Genomic DNA, 20,518 nt, shown 5'->3' on the forward strand with positions numbered 1-20,518 from the left:
TTTAAATGACATACGCCATGTCTGAATCTGAATCTCACGACAAACCAAACCAAAGCCCCAGAAAGAAGAAACAGAGCTGAACTATTTGGATCTTAGATCATTTTCTTCATGTCCATAAAAAGACAGTTGTTGCCGTCATTGTGTTTTGTCCCGATCCGGAACTGATACTGGGTTCATTTCTGCTTCGTTTTCCCAGTGTTAGATGACTGCACACGGTGTCTGATGATACCAATCTGCAAATAAAGTGAAGCCCTCGTCAGAAAACGTCTCGCCTGTTCATTGAGCTGAGGGACAGCTACGGTTCACATCTTATACTGGCTTTGGAGTTTGTCCACCAGATTTCCTTTACCCCAATCAAAGCATGCAGCAAAATATCCAAAGTTTGGACCATTTTCTTAAAAGTGTCCTTGGCTGCTGAAATGATAACTGTGCCGCTATTGATGTAGGATCATCGTGTGCACTCCCACTATTTGAGCATTTAATTAGTCATACAATAGGAATGTAGATACCGCTAACAAAAACACACAGGGGGTCTCTGGTTCACGACGTTACCGACACATAAGGTTCGGAGGTTACGAATGATACGCAAGGAAATGCAGCGTCGTAAGAATACGAGGCACAAGAAGACACTTTCAGTTAGCGCTGTACTTAGTTTTTCATTGGATTGCTTTCAATTTATGGCATACATTGTGTTTGTCATACAAGTATTTACTATGTACACTATGTGTAAAGTTTAAATTTACAATTGTGTTACCACAGGGTTAGTGAAAAAAAACACCAATTCACCAATTTTCTATACTGCTTCTCCTGTTTAGCGTCACTACGACCTGGAGCCTGTCCAAGATGAAAGGTGGACTAGTCACTAAGCGCAAACAGTATAGAGAAAGACTCACATTGTCACTAGAGTGGTATCTGATCGCACAAACTAAAAAAAATAAATAAAATAATAACAATAATAATAAAGTCTGACAATTTTTTTTTTTTTTTTTTTTTTTTTACAAATCTCTCAAAGCTAACAAAAATATGGCAAAAACTGAGAAATCTGTCAAAAATCGACAAAAAACCCTAACATAAATCCAACAAGACAGATCAATATACCGTATGACAAGAACTAACAGACAACCTGACAAAAACAAAAATAAGTTAATCAACTCCGGCCGCTGTAGGAGCGGAACTCTGTTGGAAACCGAGGACCTCCTCTCTATTATTGTTTGTTTCAGATTAACAGAAGCCAACAAAGACCGAGAAGAACCCCTAAAAAATGTCTCGAGGGGCATGCAATTTCACAAGGCGATGTTTCTTTTTTAAGCCGGGAGAAGGGGTGGGGGAGGGGGGGGGCTCATAGTACGCACGGCAGACAGAGCGTCTCAGCCGACAAAGCCTTTAGTTAAGGGGGCGGCGGGGTGTTCTTTGTCCTAATTAGCAGTCGATTAACAGGGTAGCGATGTCAAGGCGCAGATAGTGGCCTCATTGATGGCGTCCATTTGCATGTGGACGGGGACAAAGAGCAGAAAGGCCTGATGTGTGTGTGGACAGACAGCTGTGCTATGAAAGAAATATCTCTCTGCACTCCACATCTGTGCCGCCGGCTATGTGACTGATTATTTTTGGGGCGTTGTGAGTCGGCATGCCCCCAGGAGGCGGGAGACCAACAAGGGCCTCTGTTTCTTGAGTGTCCACCCCACCCTCGTCTAGCCTTTCTTCCCACCAGCAGCGCTCTTGTTTTGCTCTCGTGCGTGGGGCCCTCTGTGGAACACAAACAGAGCATCTCCGAGCCATCATCTCTGAGGCTTCACTCATACACACGTCAATTGACAACTCTCTATCAACGGGAGGGGTGGCGGCGGGACCGGGGGCCCTCACGGTTTCCGTGGAGCCGCGGCCCGACCAGCGGCTCCCCGGCCGGGCGAGGCATACCATTCTTCTCCACTTACTCGGGGCTATTGTGGAGCGCAACAAGTGGCTCTCTGAGGAGCAAGAAAGGGGAGGGTTCAGGGTTCAACCCTAAGCCTCCCGTCGGGACTCTTTCGCTCTGTTGCCGAATTTGTCCAGGCACAAAAAGAGCCGCCGTCTCACTGGCCAGAACATCTTGAGGGAGGAGAAGCAAGAGGGAAGGACCACGATCTGTTTATCTCGTAAGGGTGCCCCGCCCCGACCTCTTCGGCGATCAGACTGTCACTGGTTTTCCTTAAAGCTTCCTCTGAATATCAGGTGAGTCTTTTCAATTTACCTTCTTCCTATCGAAAGTCATTTTCGGGTGTTGGTCCGGGATGGTCCAGATTCCAGCCTTGAGCCCGAACAGGATAGAAAATGGATGGATAGTAGAGTTCCTAACCCCTGGTCCACGGATCAATCATGTGACCCTGCTCAGACCTGGACGCCAATTTCCACGTCGTCAATTTTTTTGCAAATATGTCACGTTGCTGCCGCACCCACTTTTTGGTCCAGGTGTGGCGGGAAGCAAGCCACAAACACATCAGGGGCCCTAACCATAACCAAAAATGGCAGAAAATGTCTCGTTTCCGTTGGGAGTTGATTTTCAGCCATTTTGACAGGCCCACAGCTGTTGCAAAATTTCAAATTTGTCAGCGTCTTGCCCAAATTCTCAAATGTCTGCTAAATTCGGTGAAAGAAATCACGGAAATGGCAACATAGAGCCATTTTTCTGTGTGGCCAATTCTCTACTATTTTGACAGGTTTTTTTTCCCGGGAAACCCAGAAATAGCACCAACAAAAATGCAATGGGAGGTACGCTTTTCTACACCAGGGCTTCCCAATCCTAGTGTAGCTGTTCACATAAGTTTCCTTTTGTGCAGCTGGCATGGGATGAGTTCCCACGCAATCCGTTCTACAGTCCAGCGTGGATGGATGATGGGAGTCTCATCATCTGGCCTGTGGGACTGAGCCTGGGAACATCATGATCATTTTCGGACTTTTTCCATTTTTCCACAATGAGAGCCCAAGACTCTCCGCTTGATCCCAATTATCTTGGAGTATACTTAAACAATGCCATTAAGGCCGTTTTTATCTTTCATTGACAATCCATTAAGCCAACACCTAAAAGAAAATGTTCAACCGCTTTCATTAAAAGACTGTTATCAATTACAGTACATATACTAGTTTCACGGAGAGAAAAGGAGTTAAGCTTTTGCAATAACTGTTTCCTTTGTTGAGCTCGCTTGACGACCGCATCTGTGTTGAAGTCAAATTTGAACTCTCAGTCGAAGGTTTTCGTACGATTCAACGAGCTGAAATTCTTCATGCCGAATTCAGCTCGCTTTGAGTGTTTCTACGTGAACCGCAACGCTCCCAATGGTTTCATGCCCAGATCCCCCTCATATTGTTGTTGGATGACTGACATGCTAATTTTCACTCTGTCAGCTGCCTCTAATTAGTTTTCATTATTTGAGCCTCTGAATGCTGGCAGCCTGACGGCCCTCATTGTAAGCCGACACACTCAACTGCACACACTGCAATGTCTGACTGACTCCGAATGCACCAAAAGTCAGGGCAGCTGCAATCGAGACTGATTTCTTTGGCTTATTCCTCGAGCCGCCGCCCCTTTCGACATTTGCAAGCTTGTGATCGCCCCCCAGAAAAATGAAGACACCGGGTGACAAGTCGTTACTTTTGACTTTTTTGTCGTCCCCGCCCCACTGTCGGGATAAGAAGGAACGTCGTAACAAGAAGATGGTAATAATAAGGCGGGGGCGATGCAGTCTGTCGGGGGGTGGGGGGGGGGCTCCCAGGGGACAGGAATCGAGGGTGATTAAGTGCGAGGTGTGTCTGAAAGATAACACGCAATCCCAAGTGGAATGTAGGAATGCGTTCGTCCAACTCGACTCCATTTTTGAGAGGTGCAACTGGGGAATACCCACCCAGGTTACTTCAAGGTTACCTGATGTTTGACGACGGTCATAGGCATTTATTGCGTGATTTATGTGCGACATCTTGTGCATTTCTCCGCAATTTAAAACAGTTGCCATGTGTCTATATATGTTTGTGACATCCATCCATCCATTTTTTTAATACCGCTGATCCTTGTTGGGGTCACGTCTGGAGGGTACACGCTGGACTTGTTGCCGGCCAATCGCAGGGCACATAGAGGTAAAAACCAATAACTATGCAGAGTCACATTCACACCTATGGACAATTCAAATCCAAATCATTATTTTTTTGTTGTTGTTGCCATGCCCTCCAAAGCTTTCCATGACTTTTGTTCCCAACTAGCCACAAAAATGTTAATAAATAAATGCAGGGGCAATTATGTAATGTGGTAAGGTGATTAATGCACTCAAGCTAAATTCCATAAAGAAACACGGTGCAGCTCAACTTCTGGCTAGAGGACGTCATGGCTAGCAATATGTTGTTGCTGTTTGAAACAAATACAAAATCCACCATTCAAACAAGCTCTCACACGTTCTTCAAATGGAGACAAATCAATCCAACATTATTTTACCAGTGGCTTTTGTAGCGTACTCATTCAGACTGTTGAAACTGTTACCGTTGCACTTACAAACTGAAGGCCGGAGAGGAGATCGAATCCCGTAATTAACAACGGTGAGGCAGACGTGTTAACGACGAGTGCTGCCCACAGTGCGAAATCCTAACCGAGAATCCCGTCACCATCTCTCGGCTTTCGGCAGCAAAGCAGGCCGACGACAGGAAACTCCACACAGCAGGGGGGTGTTTGTCACAGAGGCCGGTCCCCACTGCCCAACAATAGACGCTAGTGTCGGGACTGGCAAAAAAATTTCAATCTGACAGTGACTTCAGTTTGACTCAATCAACGATCAAGACTTCCTCTGCACGAAGCAGGAGTCCAAAATGTTGTCCAGTCTTTTGTTGTTGTTGTTCTTCTTTTTTTTTTTACCACTGCTAATCCAAATTTAGTGACAAACGTAGTTTGTTAGCTGCTGAGGCCGCACATTTTTTGGACCGTCTATTTCCATTTAAACGTGGCGGGCGAGTGGTTAGCATTGGCTTGAATCTGGGCTGGTTCTCGTTCTTTTTATTTTCTCCGGTTACTCCCAAAACAAAAAAACCATAATGCATACTCACTTCGTTGAAGACTCAAAAATCATCAAACTTCTTTTCATCGCAGGTAATATTGTAGTTTTGGTTGCCCTTAGTGGATGTTTATAAGGACATATAAATATGTAATTGCCAAATGTTCAGTACGTGCCTTGGTTTTAAGATCATGGTTTGGTTCCCATTGGGTATAGTAAGGGGGGGATGCAAAACAAACTGCTTGTCGTTTTTGTAAACAGGAACAGATTTGATGACATTCAAAATGAAACACTAAATTGTCAATCGGTTTCAATGTAAGTGTGAATGCTTGTTTGTGTTCATGTGCCCTGCGTTTGGCTAGCAACCGGTCCAGGGTTCGACCCCCTTCTCTTGTTTCAAGTTACGTTCGGTTATTTTACGATTCTAAATTGTCCATAAGTGTGGATGTGAGAGTGAGTGCTTGTTTGTCTATATGTGACCTTTGATTGGCTGGCAACCAATCCGGAGTGTGCCCCGCCTCTCTCCCAGAGTCAACTGGGGTAGGCTCCAGCTCACGCGCCACCCTAATGACGATAAGCGCTGTAGAAGATGGATGGATGGATGGATGGATTTAACGGCAAACGCATTTTTTAATATGTCGTTTGACAGACGCCAAGATGGAGTTGGCCACGACGGAGCTGCCGTCCCCGTTGTCCAATCAGACATCACAAAGCTGCGCGGTGGAGTCAGCGACGGAGAACGTCCTATTCGGGACCTTCTACATCCTGGTCTTCTTCCTGGCGCTCAACGGCAACAGCCTGGCACTCTGGATCTTCTCCCACCAGCGCGGCACGTCCTCCCCAGCCAACGTCTTCCTGACCCACCTGGCCGTGGCCGACCTGTCCTACGTGGTCATCCTCCCCCTGAGGGCCACGTACCACCTCACCGGGGGCCACTGGCCCTTTGGCGAGGTGCCCTGCCGGTTGGCCGGCTTCCTGTTTTACGTCAACATGTACGCCAGCTTGTACTTCCTGGCGTGTGTGGCGGGAGACCGCTACCTGGCGGTGGTCCACGCAGTCCGGTCGCTGAAAGTGCGCCGTACCCGCTATGCCCACATCATCGGTTTCAGTTTGTGGGCGCTGGTCACCGTCTCCATGGCACCCCTGCTGGTGACCCGCCAGACGCTGGAGGTGGACGGAACAACAGTGTGCTTGCAGCTCTACCGGGAGAAAGCGTCCCACAAGGCGCTGATTTCCCTCGCCGTCGCATTTACGCCACCCTTCTTGGCCACGCTGTCCTTCTACCTGCTTATCATCCGTAGCCTACACCGGGGGTCCCGTCTGGAGCCCACCCTCAAATTGAGGGCCCTGCGCACCATCGGCCTGGTCATGCTCATATACGTTGTGTGCTTCCTGCCCTACCACGCCAGCCGGGCCACCTTCATCCTGGGCCACGGCCACCCAGATGTGTCGTGCCAGACGCGCCGAGGTCTGAGCCTAGCCAACCGGCTCACCTCGCTCCTGACGTGCCTCAACGGCGCCATGGACCCGCTCATCTATCTGTTCGGTGCGGAAAAGTTCCGTAGTACCTTGATGCGACTGCTGTGCAAAGACAAGGCGCCGGCGGGAGCATCTGGGGCTACCAGTGGGGAGTTGAAAGGGACCCACGAGAGTTCTGTGAGTGCCAAGTCGGAGTTTTGAACTGGATCTCGATCCGCTAAATGAATCCAACACATTCCTTTGCCTGATCATGCGGCCATTTTATATGCGTGACTCCCATGCGGCAACCCTCCCCAAAAAACAACGTGTTAAAAGATGTTGCACGCAGAGATTCTGCAACAAAATATTGTGTGTCAGAAACCTCTTCAACGCTGCCTATCATCTGTTTTTCTGTGTGAAAGGGCCGACATAGAATGCCCTAAATGGATATTCTCACATCGTGGCTCTTTGTTGTTGTACTCAAGTAACTCTAACTACCGGAGAACAAATTCCTTGTGTGTTTTAACATACTTGGCCAATTAAAATGGTTCTGAGAACCTCTGAGATATAACCTAACATGAACATTCATCAAAGTAGGCTACTAGCATTTTAGCATTTAGCTGAATGTTCGGTGGAGTCCCAGTACCAAAAAATAAAAATAAAAAAAGCACTAGATTATCTACTCCCAATTGAGCATTTTCACATATATATATATATATATATATATATACATATATATATATATATATATATATATATATATTAATATATTTTGTTATCACTGTTTGATACCGGTATCATGTTTACTTGTGCTTGACAAATCATCAGTGTAAATATGATCATCATTTTCTAGTATCTTAACAGCATTTGTATATATTATGAGTATTTGTGGGTTACATGTTTTGGGGCTTTTTGTGACATTTCTACTGAGGTTTTATTTGATTTTAAGAATTGACCTGTCATTAAACTAAACCACAGCAAACGCTTGAAAATACTATATGCAACTATTTTTTCTTAAAATATACGAATTATTTGTTGAAATTATGCAATTGTTTGTTGAAAATACAAAATCATTTTGTTAAAATTATACAGCTTTTCCTTCAAAAATATAAAACTTGTTCTCAAAAATAATTGTCGTTTTTTTCCTCAAAAATCAACTTAGTTTCTTGAAAATGTAATGTTTTTTCCTTAAAAACAGACTTGAAAATGTTGCCTAACTCTTCTCAAAGGTGCAAGGATTCTTATTTGTTTAACTTCAAAATATACTTTGTCACAAATGTATGAGCTTTTTCTTAAAAGATATAACTTCTTTTACAAAAAACTTATTCTCGCAAGAGTACGCTTCTATTCTCTCAACAATACACCTTTTTCTCTAAAAAGATCTAACTTTTCTCTCAAACATACAACATTTATCTCAAACACACATACCCCCCCCCCCCCCCCCCCATGAAATACACTTCATCTTTTTCTCTCAAATATTTTTTTCCCCTCAAAAATATACACCTTTCCTAACATTCCGACTTTAATCCCGTAGTGTCATTTTTTTCCCTCATCAATATGGCCCCACTTGTATCATTTGTAAAATAACTGTTAGCTTGTTAAACTAACCGCTATGGCTAAGCTAACAGGATGACATTCTTATAGTCCTATTGCTTTGGTGCTTTCATATGATTGTAAAGCGAGAACTTGGAACAGTGTGAGCCTTTTGTGACTATATATTGTCAACAATAAACGTATTATGACAAAAGTGTGTAGTTCATCTCTTTGAACTATGTCATTATTATGAGTACATTTGGTCAAAATATGATATTTCCCCAGCACGGTTTACTGTGAAAGTGGCAAAAGCTATTTAAAGATCCGGCAGGGCTTGTCATTTGCACATGTACTTTTTTTGTGTCATGTGACCCGTGTTGTGGTTTTCTTCAGCCGTATTTTCCTCCTCCTATCTCTGCAAAGCTTCCTGTCCATCGCATGAAAATGACAAGCCGTTCTAAACTGGTGCTTCCTGAATATTGTAACACACGGCCGTTCATTTAAATTCATGCTCGCGTATCATCAGCTCAGAGTAACTTTAGTGTAGAGCATCAGGTAGATTTGTTTCATTAGTAGTAAATTCCCACATCTACTTATATTAGAAACAATCTATTGTGTTTAGAAAGTGAGTATTTTTTGGTAATTCTTTTTTTTCGTGAGTTCCTGTTTTTTCTTGGTAACAGCTGAAAGACGTCCCAAAAATAGAAGCTGTCATTTACAAGTGAGAGGTAATAAGATGAAAAAAAATTAGATTTTGTGCACATGTATTGCATTTATGAATGTGTGATACACTGTATATCCGGCATATGTGTGTGTGTGTGGGGGGGGGGGGGGGGGGGGGGGGGGGGGGGGGCGCTGTTTGAAATGAGGAAGTGAGAATGAAACAGTGCAATTGTGAAAGATGAAGCTCACCAAGAAAACCAAACCAAAAAAAAAACAATCTGCATTAAGGTTTGACTAGTTTAGAAGCAAAACAGACAGGACTGGTCAGGATGCAGAGCTACCAGGCTTGGTGTCATGGCAATATCACCCGGTCCAAGACAGAGGATCTGCTCTCCAAGGCAGCCAGAGATGGAAGCTTCCTCATTCGGGATAGCGAGTCCATAACAGGGGCATTTGCTCTGTGTGTTTTGTAAGTACACAACATTATCGTCCTCTTTATACATGTTAATAATGTATGTAAAATTGACATTGCTGCCATTTTTATGATGCAAAACACAGATTCCAGAACCAGGTGTACACATACAGAATCCTTTCCAATGAGGACAAGAAGCTGTCAGTGCAGGTGGGTCACAATCCGCTCGAGGTTTCAAAACATACTTTCCAACTGTCATACGAGGCTGAAAGGATTTCAAGCCAAATGTAATAAAACTAAATCAAAGTAAAATAAATGAAAACTCCTATGAAGGTGGAGAGGGAACAGGAAGGTGTCTGCAGAGTGAAACTCTCACCCGGTGACATTTTCTAGGCAGGTGAACGACAGAAGTGAAACTGTTTGAAATAAATAGATAACGTCACAGACGAGACACAGCTGGGTAGAACTAGGTAAGGATAGATAGGATGCTGGCTGAGACAGCAGGAGCCGTGTAATTCATTAGGAGCTCAATGGTGACACGGGTGGAACAGGACGTGAAAAGAGCCAAGTGGTTGAGACAGGAACAGGACAAACAGAGATGTTACTGGTGGACACAGACCGAGCAAGATGGTGGGGGGGGGGGGGGGAGAAGCTCATTGGTTAACAAAGGAGGAACAGGATCGGCAAGGAGCTGATTGGTTGATGCGGGGCAATCAGGAAAACAACAAGCTGATTGGCTGAAACAGGAGGAACAGGACAGGACAAGGGCTGATTGGTAAAAAGAGGTGAAACAAGACAGGCAAACAGCTGATTGGTTAACAAAGGAGCTACAGGATGGGCAAGGAGCTGATTGGTTGATGCGGGGGAAACAGAAAAACAACCAGCTGATTGGCTCAAACAGGAGAAACAGGACAGGCAAAGGGCTGACTGGGTCACCCTGGCGGAATAGGTCAAGTTAAAGCCAGAAATCAGAGACAATCATAGGGGGGGGAATAAAAGTAACCAGAAATGCATTATAACTACAATATAATAAAGTAAGCCTTAACACAATTTGCCATTAGGGACATACATTTTAGGTATAATGATTTTTTAAATGAAATGAAAAGTTAATTTCCCATAGGGAGATACATTTTAGGTGTAAGGATTTTTTTTTTTATTATTAAATGAAAAGTGAAAGAATCTCACGAAAGTTGCAGGACAAAATGCAGGACGTAACATTAGTTATCCACGAGTGGGGGTTGTTGACAATTAAAAGTCCCCGCTGAAGTTCTAGTAAGGATTTTCTGCTTCTTCCCGACAGGCATCAGAAGGAGTTCCCATCAGATTCTTCTCCATGCTTCCAGAGCTGGTGGAGGCCTACCACAACCTTAACATGGGTCTCGTCACGCATCTGCAGTATGCTGTCCAAAGGGAGGAAGAGGTCGAGGAGGAACAAGGTTAGGACACATTCAACTAAATGTTCAAGTCTAATAAAAGATCCTAAAAGCCCTGATTTGTCCTCCAGATTCCAACAATCCTCCACCACAACTTCCACCGAGGAACTACACAGCCAATGACTTGAAAGACGGTGATGTCAAGTCCTGCGAGCAGAGCAGCAAATCCCTGTCAGACACCTTCCTCATGAGGCTGCAGCACATGGATATGTCCACGTATGCTCGTTTTTATGCAAACTTGATCCAAAAGCACCGCTAGTTACCTTGTCGAGGGGTTAAATGTTATTGTGTGTATTTTCAGGATACCAGAGGAGCAGCAAGCCCTCATTTTAGACTACTTCAGGACCTCCATCTGTCTGGATGCTGAACAAGTCCAGAATGGGAACCCAAGCCTTCCTGGTCTCAAGAAGCTCACAGTGGCAATCTGCAAGAATCTAAACAGGTACCATCACCGACAATCCCTTGATCCATTTTCTACAGTATGCTTCTCCTGTTCAGAGTAACGAGTGGGCTGGAGTCTATCCCCGTACGCCCTGGACCGGTCACAAGTCCATCGCAGGGCAAATATAGACAAACAAACATTCACACTCCAACTCATATCTACCTCCATCCAAACCCCAATTTTAAGAGTCTTCAATTGCAAACCAGGGTACTGGGCGAGAACCTGAAACCTCCACAAAGAAAGGTCCCAGGGCCTAGTTGAAATTTGAACCTAGAATATTTGTCTGTGCTAACCACATGCTTCACCACAACGCCCACTCATTGATCGACAGCAGATAACCGAGGCCAGTGTATCGCCAAATAATAAGACAATATTTTTTGGGTGAGGCAGTGAAATCTACCGCATCCTGCCAGCTCTGGAGGTTTGCCAGAGAGCGTTGGACCAGCAGCTCTCCCCGGGTGTTGGACAGCTTCCAAAACAAGTGGGTGGGACGCTTGATCCTTTTGTATCCTGCTTAACTGAACAACGACAAAAATTTGTCACTAGGCTTTTTTTTTTTCAAGATTCCTGCAGATCCAGGCCAATCTGTACCCTTGAGGCTTGAGCAACTGATAAAACTGCTCCACTCCATCGAGGATAAAGTAACTTCCAATGTTCATTTTGATATGAAGTATGAGCTACGCTGTTCGGTTAAAACATTCCTCTCTCCATTTAGGCTATAAACGCTGTGTTTAACTCCGTCGGCTATGAAGGACGCCACAGAAAGTCCCTTATACCGCCAGTTATCTTTGAGGTACCCGTGGCTCCTTTTGGGGAATACATGGTTTGTCATTTATTTGCTCATCGTCTGTCACCCAAAAGGTTAAGCAAGAATCTCGGGGAATCCCCACCAAGATGTTCATGAAAGTGGACGTGGAAGGCGGGAAGCTCCACATCAAGAAGGCAAAGGACGGGCCTGACGACAAGTACTTTGTGCACAACAAAAGTAAGGAAAATGATTTTTATTTTAACCACACTGGAGGTGACTCTTGGCTACCACTTTTGCACATTAAACCTTGTACTGTAACTGTTACCCAGTCAGACAGCTGGTGAAGTCGCTGAAGATGCATGCTAAACTGGTCATAGTGGTGGAGACAGAGAAAGAGAAGATTTTACGCAAGGAGTTTGTATTTGATAATACCAAGGTAAGACACACTTTTGGTAAAGCGGAGTACGCACGTAACAATTTTTAACATCTTTAAAAAGAGAGCGCTCACACATACGATGAGGGAGAAAAAAATGCAAGTGTCTGCATACTACTATTATAGTGTGTAGTGTACTCGAGATGACCAACATAACACACCACACACATAACGAGATGTCCATCGACAATCGCGTCTCCCCAAAACGAGATGTCTGTCGTAGTAACAGGACTGACCTGTCAGAGGCAGCAAGGTGCCACAGCGTATCGAAAGTGCTGTAAAATACAAAGAAGAAAGAGAGAAGAAGAGGAGGAGGAGGAGGAGGAGGAGGAGGAGGAGGAGTGGTATTCGCAGTAGTAGTAGAAGATATATATATATATATACAAGAAGTTAGACTATTTAGTTGCTTATCGGGTAACTAGATTGCAGTTGCAAACTTCATTTTTATTACGGAATCCATGGCCTGGCCGAATTCTGTGTTGATTACACACATAAGGATTTGTCATTGTAAATAAACAGGATTAACTTTACAAACTCTACACCGCAAAATCAGCTCGGGAAAGATTGTCAAATTCGGCCCAATTATCGGTATGTGTGTACTCCGGTTATGTGAAGATTTGTTGAAAAGTTTAGAAGTTTAGAAGGGCGACATTTTCCTTCCTGCATCAGAAAAGAGAAGGCTTCTGTCAGCTTCTTCAACAAATGAAGAACAAACACTCGGAAAAGCCAGAACCGGACATGATCACTGTGTTTGTCGGCACCTGGAATATGGGTAAGAATGTTGAATTGTAACCACATCAGGTAGGTCAGAAATTGTGGAAAACACATTCCCATAACAGGAGTGCAACCCGGGCCGCCTGAGTTAAAACCATCAAGTGGGATCATGTTCTTCTAAAATACTTTTTTCCCTTCAAAACCCGCAGGAAACGCAGGTCCACCGCACAACGTCAACTCCTGGTTTCAGTGTAAAGGCCAAGGGAAGACCCAGGATGACACCGCCGACCACATCCCGCACGACATTTACGTCATCGGCACGCAGGAGGACCCTCTGGGCGAAAGGGAGTGGGCCGACACGGTGAAAGGGGTCTTGAGGGATATCACAAATATCAGCTTCAAACAGGTGAGAAGGTCAGGAATCGGCGGTGGGCGCGGTGTCGGTCGGTCCTAAACAAACTTCCAACCTCGCAGGTAGCAATTCAAACACTGTGGAACATTCGGATTATGGTCCTGGCCAAGCCGGAGCATGAAAACAGGATCTCGCATGTTTTCTCTGACAGTGTCAAGACAGGGATCGCCAACACTTTGGGTATGCAAGCCTAAAAATGAACAGACACAAATGTTCTTGTGCAATTATCCACTGGAACATTTAATTTTCCCAGGAAACAAAGGAGCAGTCGGAGTGTCCTTCATGTTCAATGGAACATCCTTCGGTTTTGTCAACAGCCACCTGACGTCGGGAAGTGAGAAAAAGCTCAGGTGGGCAGGACGTGTCGGTTCTCATCTCTTCTGGGTTTGCTCAAAGAGCGTGTTTTGAATTTAAACAATCATCTACATTTGCCCGTCTTTGCAGGCGTAACCAAAACTATTTCAACATTTTGCGATTCCTCAATCTGGGAGATAAGAAGCTCAATCCGTTTGACATCACCCATCAATTCACGCACCTCTTCTGGCTTGGCGATCTCAACTATCGGGTGGACTTCCCAAATACGGTAAAGCCAATATTACACACGCATAAATGTAGGTGTTAGGTGTGTTGTAGCTCTGGACAGGCGTGTGGCGAAACAAATGATAGTGAAAGTTGCTGCGAGTGTTTTGGGGTAACATTTTGCACCTTGTCAGGAAGCAGATTATGTGGTATCAAAGATCAAGCAGCAGCAGTACCAGGAACTCCTGTGCAGGGACCAGCTTAACATGGAGATCAACGAAGACAAGGTCTTCTTGCACTTCGGTACGTCCTGATTGATCAAACTCATACTTTGAAAAATTCTAAGTACTGAGAATTTTTCTTTTCTGTCTCTCTTTCGAATCGTAGCTGAGGAGGAGATCACATTTGCGCCCACCTATCGGTTTGAGCGCTATACGCGTGACAAGTATGCCTACACAAAGGCCAAAACCACAGGGGTACGCTTGTGTTTTGCCAGATGTTTTACCCCCTTCCACTGCTTAATGCTCTGACATGTCCACACAAATACAGTGTGTTTCTCAGTGTGTTTCTCGGAAACAAAAGGCATCCTTACTCCCCCGACAAGGGGTGGGAATTGCAAGTAACTCCGAATATAATCGGGATATTTTACGCATAACGATAACATCACGATACAGCGATTGTGCGATATATTTTATAATGTATTCATAAAGTTACTCGCACTTGGGGTTTTCTTGGGGACCACTCGTGATCTGCAAACCACACTTTGAGAAACCCTGAGTATATATATATATATATATATATATATATATATATGCTTTAATATAATCAAGTGTTTACACTGAAATTTCGCAGACCAAGTATAATTTGCCGTCATGGTGCGATCGTGTCTTGCGGAAGTCGTACCCTCTGGTCCACGTGGTCTGCCAAGCCTATGGTGAGTCATTTTAAGCGAATTGTTTTTATCCCAAAAATATTTGCTAACTTTAAATATATATATATATATATATATAAAATAAACTAACTTGAAGGCTTTTGATACAAGTGTTTGTTCTCACTTGGCCAGGCTGCACAAACGACATTATGACCAGTGACCACTCACCGGTATTCGCCTCCTTTGAAGTGGGCGTAGCCTCACAGTTTGTCTCCAAGCGAGGTTTGTTCATGCTACCCCCCACTCGTCCTCTCCAAAAACACTGAGTTGTATGTTTTCCTTTTCTTTTCTCCAGATCCAAACAGTCCACCCCAAGGCGGCATCCAGATCATGAACTGTAAGGCCACCCTGCTGACAAAGTCAAAGACGAAGTTCTTTATCGAATACCATTCCAGCTGCTTGGAGAGTAAGCTAATAGACCTTTTGACCACCCCTATGGTTGAAACCCGTCAGGTCGAACATGCTTGTTTATACTGCGATGCATTAATCGCTGTTAATATTCAAACGTAAAAAATATTAACATTTAGCATTAGTGAAAAGGCATGTAATAGGAAGGCGAGATTCATGTCACAGATGCGCCTCCCGCAAATAGTTTTATAATGTTCCTATTTGACGTGCAAGTGTAAAAACATAGACACAACTTTATTTTAAAATATAAAACACTTGACCTTAACATTGCTAACAAGTGACGATGCGTGCAGTGATAATGGAGTCTACCGACTTTTTTTCAGGTATTTGAGTTGATTTTACATGACATCATCCATGACAACAGTCTGTCTTTTTGAATTACCGTATTTTCACGACCATAAGGCGCACCGTATTAAAAGGCGCAGTCTCAGTCACTCTTTCTGTATTTAACACATACATAAGGTGCACCGTATTATTGGGTGCAGGCATGGTAAAACATACGCTAGCTTAAAACATACCTTAGCATGCATGCACGCTAAAACAGGCAGCGGGAGCTAAACTGAGTTCGGTTGTACTTTATTGAAGTATTTAACAATGTACTCATGTTATTTTTTGACCAATCCTCATCCACAAATCCATCAAAGTCCTCATCTTCTGTATCCGAAATGAACAACTGGACAAGTTCTCCATCAAACACGCCAGGTTGGAGTTTCTTCGTCAAGCCTCCTGGAATGACGGCAAGCTCCGAGTTATTGCACTCAGTCGAATGGTGACTGTAGAGACGCTTCTCCCGGCTGTTCTTTGCTCATTAAGCCATTGCCCGAGTTGGGTCTTCCAACTCGGGCCACCTCGCCTTGTTTCCACGTTTTGTTTTCTTTTTTTTTCGCAGAAACTCAGCTTCGTCTTCTTGACTTGGAGAAGCTCGTTTTCCTGCTTCCTCCACTTGCGAACCATGGATTCGTTGATCTTGAATTCTCTCGCGGCTGCTCGATTCCCATGTTCCTCCGCGTAACTGATAGCTTGCAGTTTAAACTGTGCTTTGTAAGCGTCTCTTCGTAGGTGCCATTTTTGGGGGTCCTTAGCCAAACCGATGCACATACCGGCGCTATTTACCTACTGGGGGCTTGCCTTTAGCATCCTCTTTCACGCGCACCCTTTCCCCTTTAACGTCTGCCCTCAGTCACGTCCGCCTTCCTCTATATAAGCAGCGTGTCGGCAGGAAATGCTCCCAGTCAGTCAAGCGGACCACTCATTAAAGTCACACAACAACATTTGCAGATTTTGGAAGTCGGTGCACACATAAGGCACGCCGCATTATAAGACGCCCCGTCCATTTTGGAGAAATTGTCAGACTTTTAAGTGTGCATTATGGTCGTGAAAATACGGCAGTTGTAAAAAAAAAAAAATAATAATAAATAAATAAATAAAAAATCATGATGAAGAGTTTTTATTTTAAATTACATTTCCTAACTGTAACAATATGTACCATAAGTACACAAGCAGCAGCTTATTATAAAAGTACATCGTATGGCCCTCGACAACCGTTTCAGTTTCACACGTAGCCGATTCGAAAAATGAATTGCAAACCACCGACTTACAGTATGTGACTGCGCAGTCAGGTGATTTGGTCCAGTTCTCTAGGGTAGCAGTCACCAGTCTTTTTTACACCATGGACCAGTTTCACAAAAAGACATATTTTGACAGACCGTTGTAGCCACTGTACAGCAAGACTGAGATGCCCACGAAGCCCGCCGCGTCGTCGGCTGCCCCTTTGCCACTGTCGCCACCTTGCCAGTGTCGCCGTTTGCAGAGTACATGCTCGCAGCTGAGCTCAATTGAACTGAGAAAGGAACGAATCAGTTCATGAAGTGATCCCATTCAGTACATAAAAGATTTGTTCGTTTGAACAAGTCATTCACGAATGACACAACGCTACTCGAGCCCTGTCTACCTTTTTGCTTACCTGCCCACCAGGGGTGTACTTACTGTATGTGTGGTTTGAATTCCGACGTTTTGTGCGACTTTACAGGCGGATCAATTCTGAATTGTACAACCTCGACTTCAGGAGTTACATTATACCTTAATCACAGCAGCCTCACAGACAGAACATGAAAACTGAAACATTTCACTGAATTCCTCCAGAAACTGTCAGGACCTGCGAAGGTGAAAACATGGAGCATTTGGACGGGTCCATCAAAGTGTGGTTCGGCAACCAAGTTAAGGCAAGTAGAGGATTCTCCTTCGAAGAAGGGGGATCTGTTGCAGAGTCGAGTGAATCTTGTCTATCGATATCCAGCTTACGCCAATCATCTCGGACGCTGAGTACCTTCTGGACCAACACATCCTCATCTGCGTAAAGTCCACCGACTCGGACGAGTCATATGGTAAAGACGGCTGACAAAGGCGGCGAAAAAGACATGAAATAAAAGGTTTTGTTTACATCTGTTCAAAGGTGAGGGATGCGTGGCCCTACGAGCCGCCCAGTTCTGCTACACAGAGTTCCAGGTGGCGCTCACACACAATAGCGAGAAATCTGGCGTGTTGACCGGCGGTATTCAACTACCCACTTCCGAAGGCAAACCCACAGAGAAGTTATACGGTGAGTCTAATCACTTCATTTAATTGTCAACATTGGCTTCATCCATTTTTTTTCTTGGTCTCTTAAGACTTTGTCAAAGTGGAAAGAGACGACTCCAAAGGCAAAAGCGGCGACAGGACTCCGGCCAGCCAATCGGCACATGACATATCCAACCCGAGCTACATGGAGGTGTCCTACAAGAGCGGCAATGTGATTGACAAGGGCTGGAGTTACAGCATGCCGCCCAGGAGCCTGCCCATCGGGGGCCTAGCCGGAATAGACTCCAAGAAGAGTCCCACTGGAAAACCTTTGAAGCCAGTGTAAGTGCCTGGTTTCACAGAAAGCCGCTTTTTTGATGACGCAGCACAGTTCAGTTCAGTTTGCCACGGTATGGTTTTGATCGGTAAATCCCGATCCCTTTTTCCACTGTCTGTGACACCGTAGCCACAGCGTGTAACTTTTTTGAAATGTGCTTATTGTTATCTACCAATTCAACTCCCTTATTCAATGGCAACACAGCAAAGTACATAATGAACTGAACCGTACTGCTTAATGGAAATGTGGATTTTGTCTCTTAGGGGTGTGGAGGCGTCGGAGATGTTCGACAATCCACTCTATGGATCCATGAGAACATCACAAAGCCAGTCCAAGGACCACGATACCATGCAGAAGAACCAGCTTATGCAGCCAGATCCCATTTTAGGACCTAAGACACCGGACGGAGACCCCGAACGCCCCCCGGTGCCCACCCCTCGCAATCGTTCCTTCACCTGCTCCGAGTCTAAGCCTCCCCTTCCAGCCGCCGTCGCCCAGCACAAGAAGCCAGTGTTTCTGTCACGGTCGCAGGGCTGTGTGGTCAACAGCCGACCGCCGGTGCCCACCAAGGGCCCCAAACTTAGTGACTACAGGGACAACTCTGAACTCCCCATCAAGCACAGACCGCCAACGAGAGCCGGCCAGATGCTGCTGCAAAAAGACCGTAAGGATGGTGTTTCCACACCTACAATTGACAACACAGTTGACAGTTTGGTCTGTTTTCTCCCCAATTCACTTCCAAAGAATAACACAAATCGTAAAAGACGAGTTCGGTCAGACAGTGGCCTCATCTGGTTATTATCTGGGGTTGCGGCACTATTCTGTTGTTGGTCAAACCTGTCAATTCGGTCCGTAACTGACGTCAGTTTGCTGTATCATTGCACCGAAAACCACATTAGAGTTCATTTGGAATTGTCACAAAAGCTCTCGAACCGGTTGATTTACTTTCCGCACAAGGTTTGTTTCACACCGGATCAATGGACCACACTAAAGGGGGAAAACGGACTGAAGGCTGACCTAATCATTGTCTTGTAAATGTCCACTCCAGTATGTCTTGTGATGGTATCTTTTTTTTTTTTTTTTCAGCGCATCCCAACGTTCCCAAGGTGGGCCATTCCGTGAATTGAGATCAGGTTACAGCTGAGGACACCGCTTTCCCGCTGCACAACGATTCCTCCGTTATGATCTTTTCGTGCCTGATTTCTGCTGAGCTGAATGTTGATAATATATTTTTACACCCACACTGCCAGTGAATGTTTACAGTCGCATCTTGCACATCTTGTACGTTTGATGCCACTGAGATTTATGATCATTGCTCCAATAAATCTAACTCCAAAATCTGGAATTTCAGTACAGTACCTGTGTGTTTTAGCACGATAAATACACTCACTTGAGTAATGATAAATTGCTAACATAAGCTGTCATCTACTGGTACTACCACACAGTACATACACAGAGAGACCACAATACAATTTAACCTAATCTAACGATGAGTCACTTTTTGAACCACTACAGAAATCATGACGATCAAATGAAATTGTATTTTGTTATTTCAAAGCTAAAATGTTTCAGACATGTTGTATAAACAAGTAAATGGCTACCAAGTAAGTGCCCACCTGACATGATGAAGCTATGAAAAAAACTTGTTGCGGTTAGGGCTGCGCTGCCAGACATACCCAAAATATTTGTTTCTTTATTTCTTTAGTTTAAAAAAAAATCCAGTTGTGGGTGAAGCAGATAAATCGAGTGCATGTCATAAATAGCTGAATAGGGAAGAGCGCAAGACTGCTTAAAAGTGAAATAGAGACTTTAAAAGGGACTGACTGGAAACCAAACCTCTATCATCGGATTCGTGGAAAAGATTTTCTCAATTGTATGGTTGGGTTGTTTTTGCGTAATTTAGCTAAACACAACAGCTAGCCTGCTGGCTAATGTCAGTTATACAGCATGCTACCCATTTTAACGTGAAAAGAACATGTCTGTGCCATTGATCCGAGCAACTGAAAAGTCAATAAATGCTCCAGTCCCTCTATGTCTGAATTTTCACCATGGCTATTTTTTAAAAAAAATGTAAATTCCTTCTTCTTTTCGAATGACACTTCACACATTCCAACTACGGCGGCAGAGAAGAAGGCTAAAATCATCAGTTAGTTCTATAAACTAACTGACAAAACTATCAAGTTGATGCCTCTTTTATTCTTTCATTTGATTCATTATTATATATTTTCGTTTGTTTTTTATTACAAAATAAATAAATAAAACAGTGTAGTTGTTAGAATTGCCATAGTTACACCACGTGTTAGCATTTTTGTGTTGCTATTGTTAGATGAAGCACCACAATATTGACTTTTTTCGTTCAAAACTAACATTTAGTCATAAATATGCACATCGTGTATTTTAAAATCCGGCTAGTGATCATGAACGTGATCGTGTTATTGTGTGTGTTTTTTTTTTATTTTGCACTTTCCCTATGGACAAAATGGCGCCACCCGGTGGCTTTTGGGTCAAAC

The 20,518-nt window shown here is 44.2% G+C and overlaps 2 protein-coding genes across 2 annotated transcripts; both read left to right on the forward strand.

The window, feature by feature from the left end:
* The first annotated feature begins 2,168 nt into the window (after positions 1 to 2,168).
* Positions 2,169 to 6,689, forward strand: gpr17 (G protein-coupled receptor 17). Its single transcript, XM_061684631.1, has 2 exons — positions 2,169 to 2,211; positions 5,659 to 6,689. The coding sequence occupies exon 2, from the start codon at positions 5,667 to 5,669 to the stop codon at positions 6,687 to 6,689; it is 1,023 nt and encodes a 340-aa protein (XP_061540615.1). The 5' UTR covers positions 2,169 to 2,211; positions 5,659 to 5,666.
* Positions 6,690 to 8,467: 1,778 nt separating this feature from the next.
* Positions 8,468 to 19,336, forward strand: inpp5d (inositol polyphosphate-5-phosphatase D). Its single transcript, XM_061684261.1, has 27 exons — positions 8,468 to 8,728; positions 8,952 to 9,132; positions 9,222 to 9,285; positions 10,376 to 10,511; positions 10,580 to 10,724; positions 10,810 to 10,950; positions 11,341 to 11,431; positions 11,514 to 11,591; positions 11,666 to 11,743; positions 11,812 to 11,935; positions 12,028 to 12,134; positions 12,801 to 12,903; positions 13,055 to 13,251; positions 13,320 to 13,437; positions 13,511 to 13,607; positions 13,702 to 13,840; positions 13,971 to 14,079; positions 14,164 to 14,252; positions 14,629 to 14,710; positions 14,840 to 14,929; positions 15,003 to 15,113; positions 17,258 to 17,337; positions 17,412 to 17,499; positions 17,568 to 17,714; positions 17,782 to 18,013; positions 18,272 to 18,672; positions 19,095 to 19,336. The coding sequence occupies exons 2-27, from the start codon at positions 8,993 to 8,995 to the stop codon at positions 19,133 to 19,135; spliced, it is 3,228 nt and encodes a 1,075-aa protein (XP_061540245.1). The 5' UTR covers positions 8,468 to 8,728; positions 8,952 to 8,992; the 3' UTR covers positions 19,136 to 19,336.
* The last annotated feature ends 1,182 nt before the right edge of the window (positions 19,337 to 20,518 follow it).

This window comes from Phycodurus eques, chromosome 8 (genome assembly GCF_024500275.1).
Source record: "Phycodurus eques isolate BA_2022a chromosome 8, UOR_Pequ_1.1, whole genome shotgun sequence".
NCBI classification, from domain to species: Eukaryota; Metazoa; Chordata; class Actinopteri; order Syngnathiformes; family Syngnathidae; genus Phycodurus; species Phycodurus eques.

Coding starts and splice junctions, on each gene's coding strand:
- gpr17 (XM_061684631.1), top strand. CDS start 5,667: ATGGAGTTGGCCACGACGGAGCTGCCGTCCCCGTTGTCCAATCAGACA.
- inpp5d (XM_061684261.1), top strand. CDS start 8,993: ATGCAGAGCTACCAGGCTTGGTGTCATGGCAATATCACCCGGTCCAAG. Junction 14,253..14,628: donor CAAAGGCCAAAACCACAGGG/GTACGCTTGTGT, acceptor GAAATTTCGCAG/ACCAAGTATAATTTGCCGTC. Junction 17,500..17,567: donor CGACTCGGACGAGTCATATG/GTAAAGACGGCT, acceptor ATCTGTTCAAAG/GTGAGGGATGCGTGGCCCTA.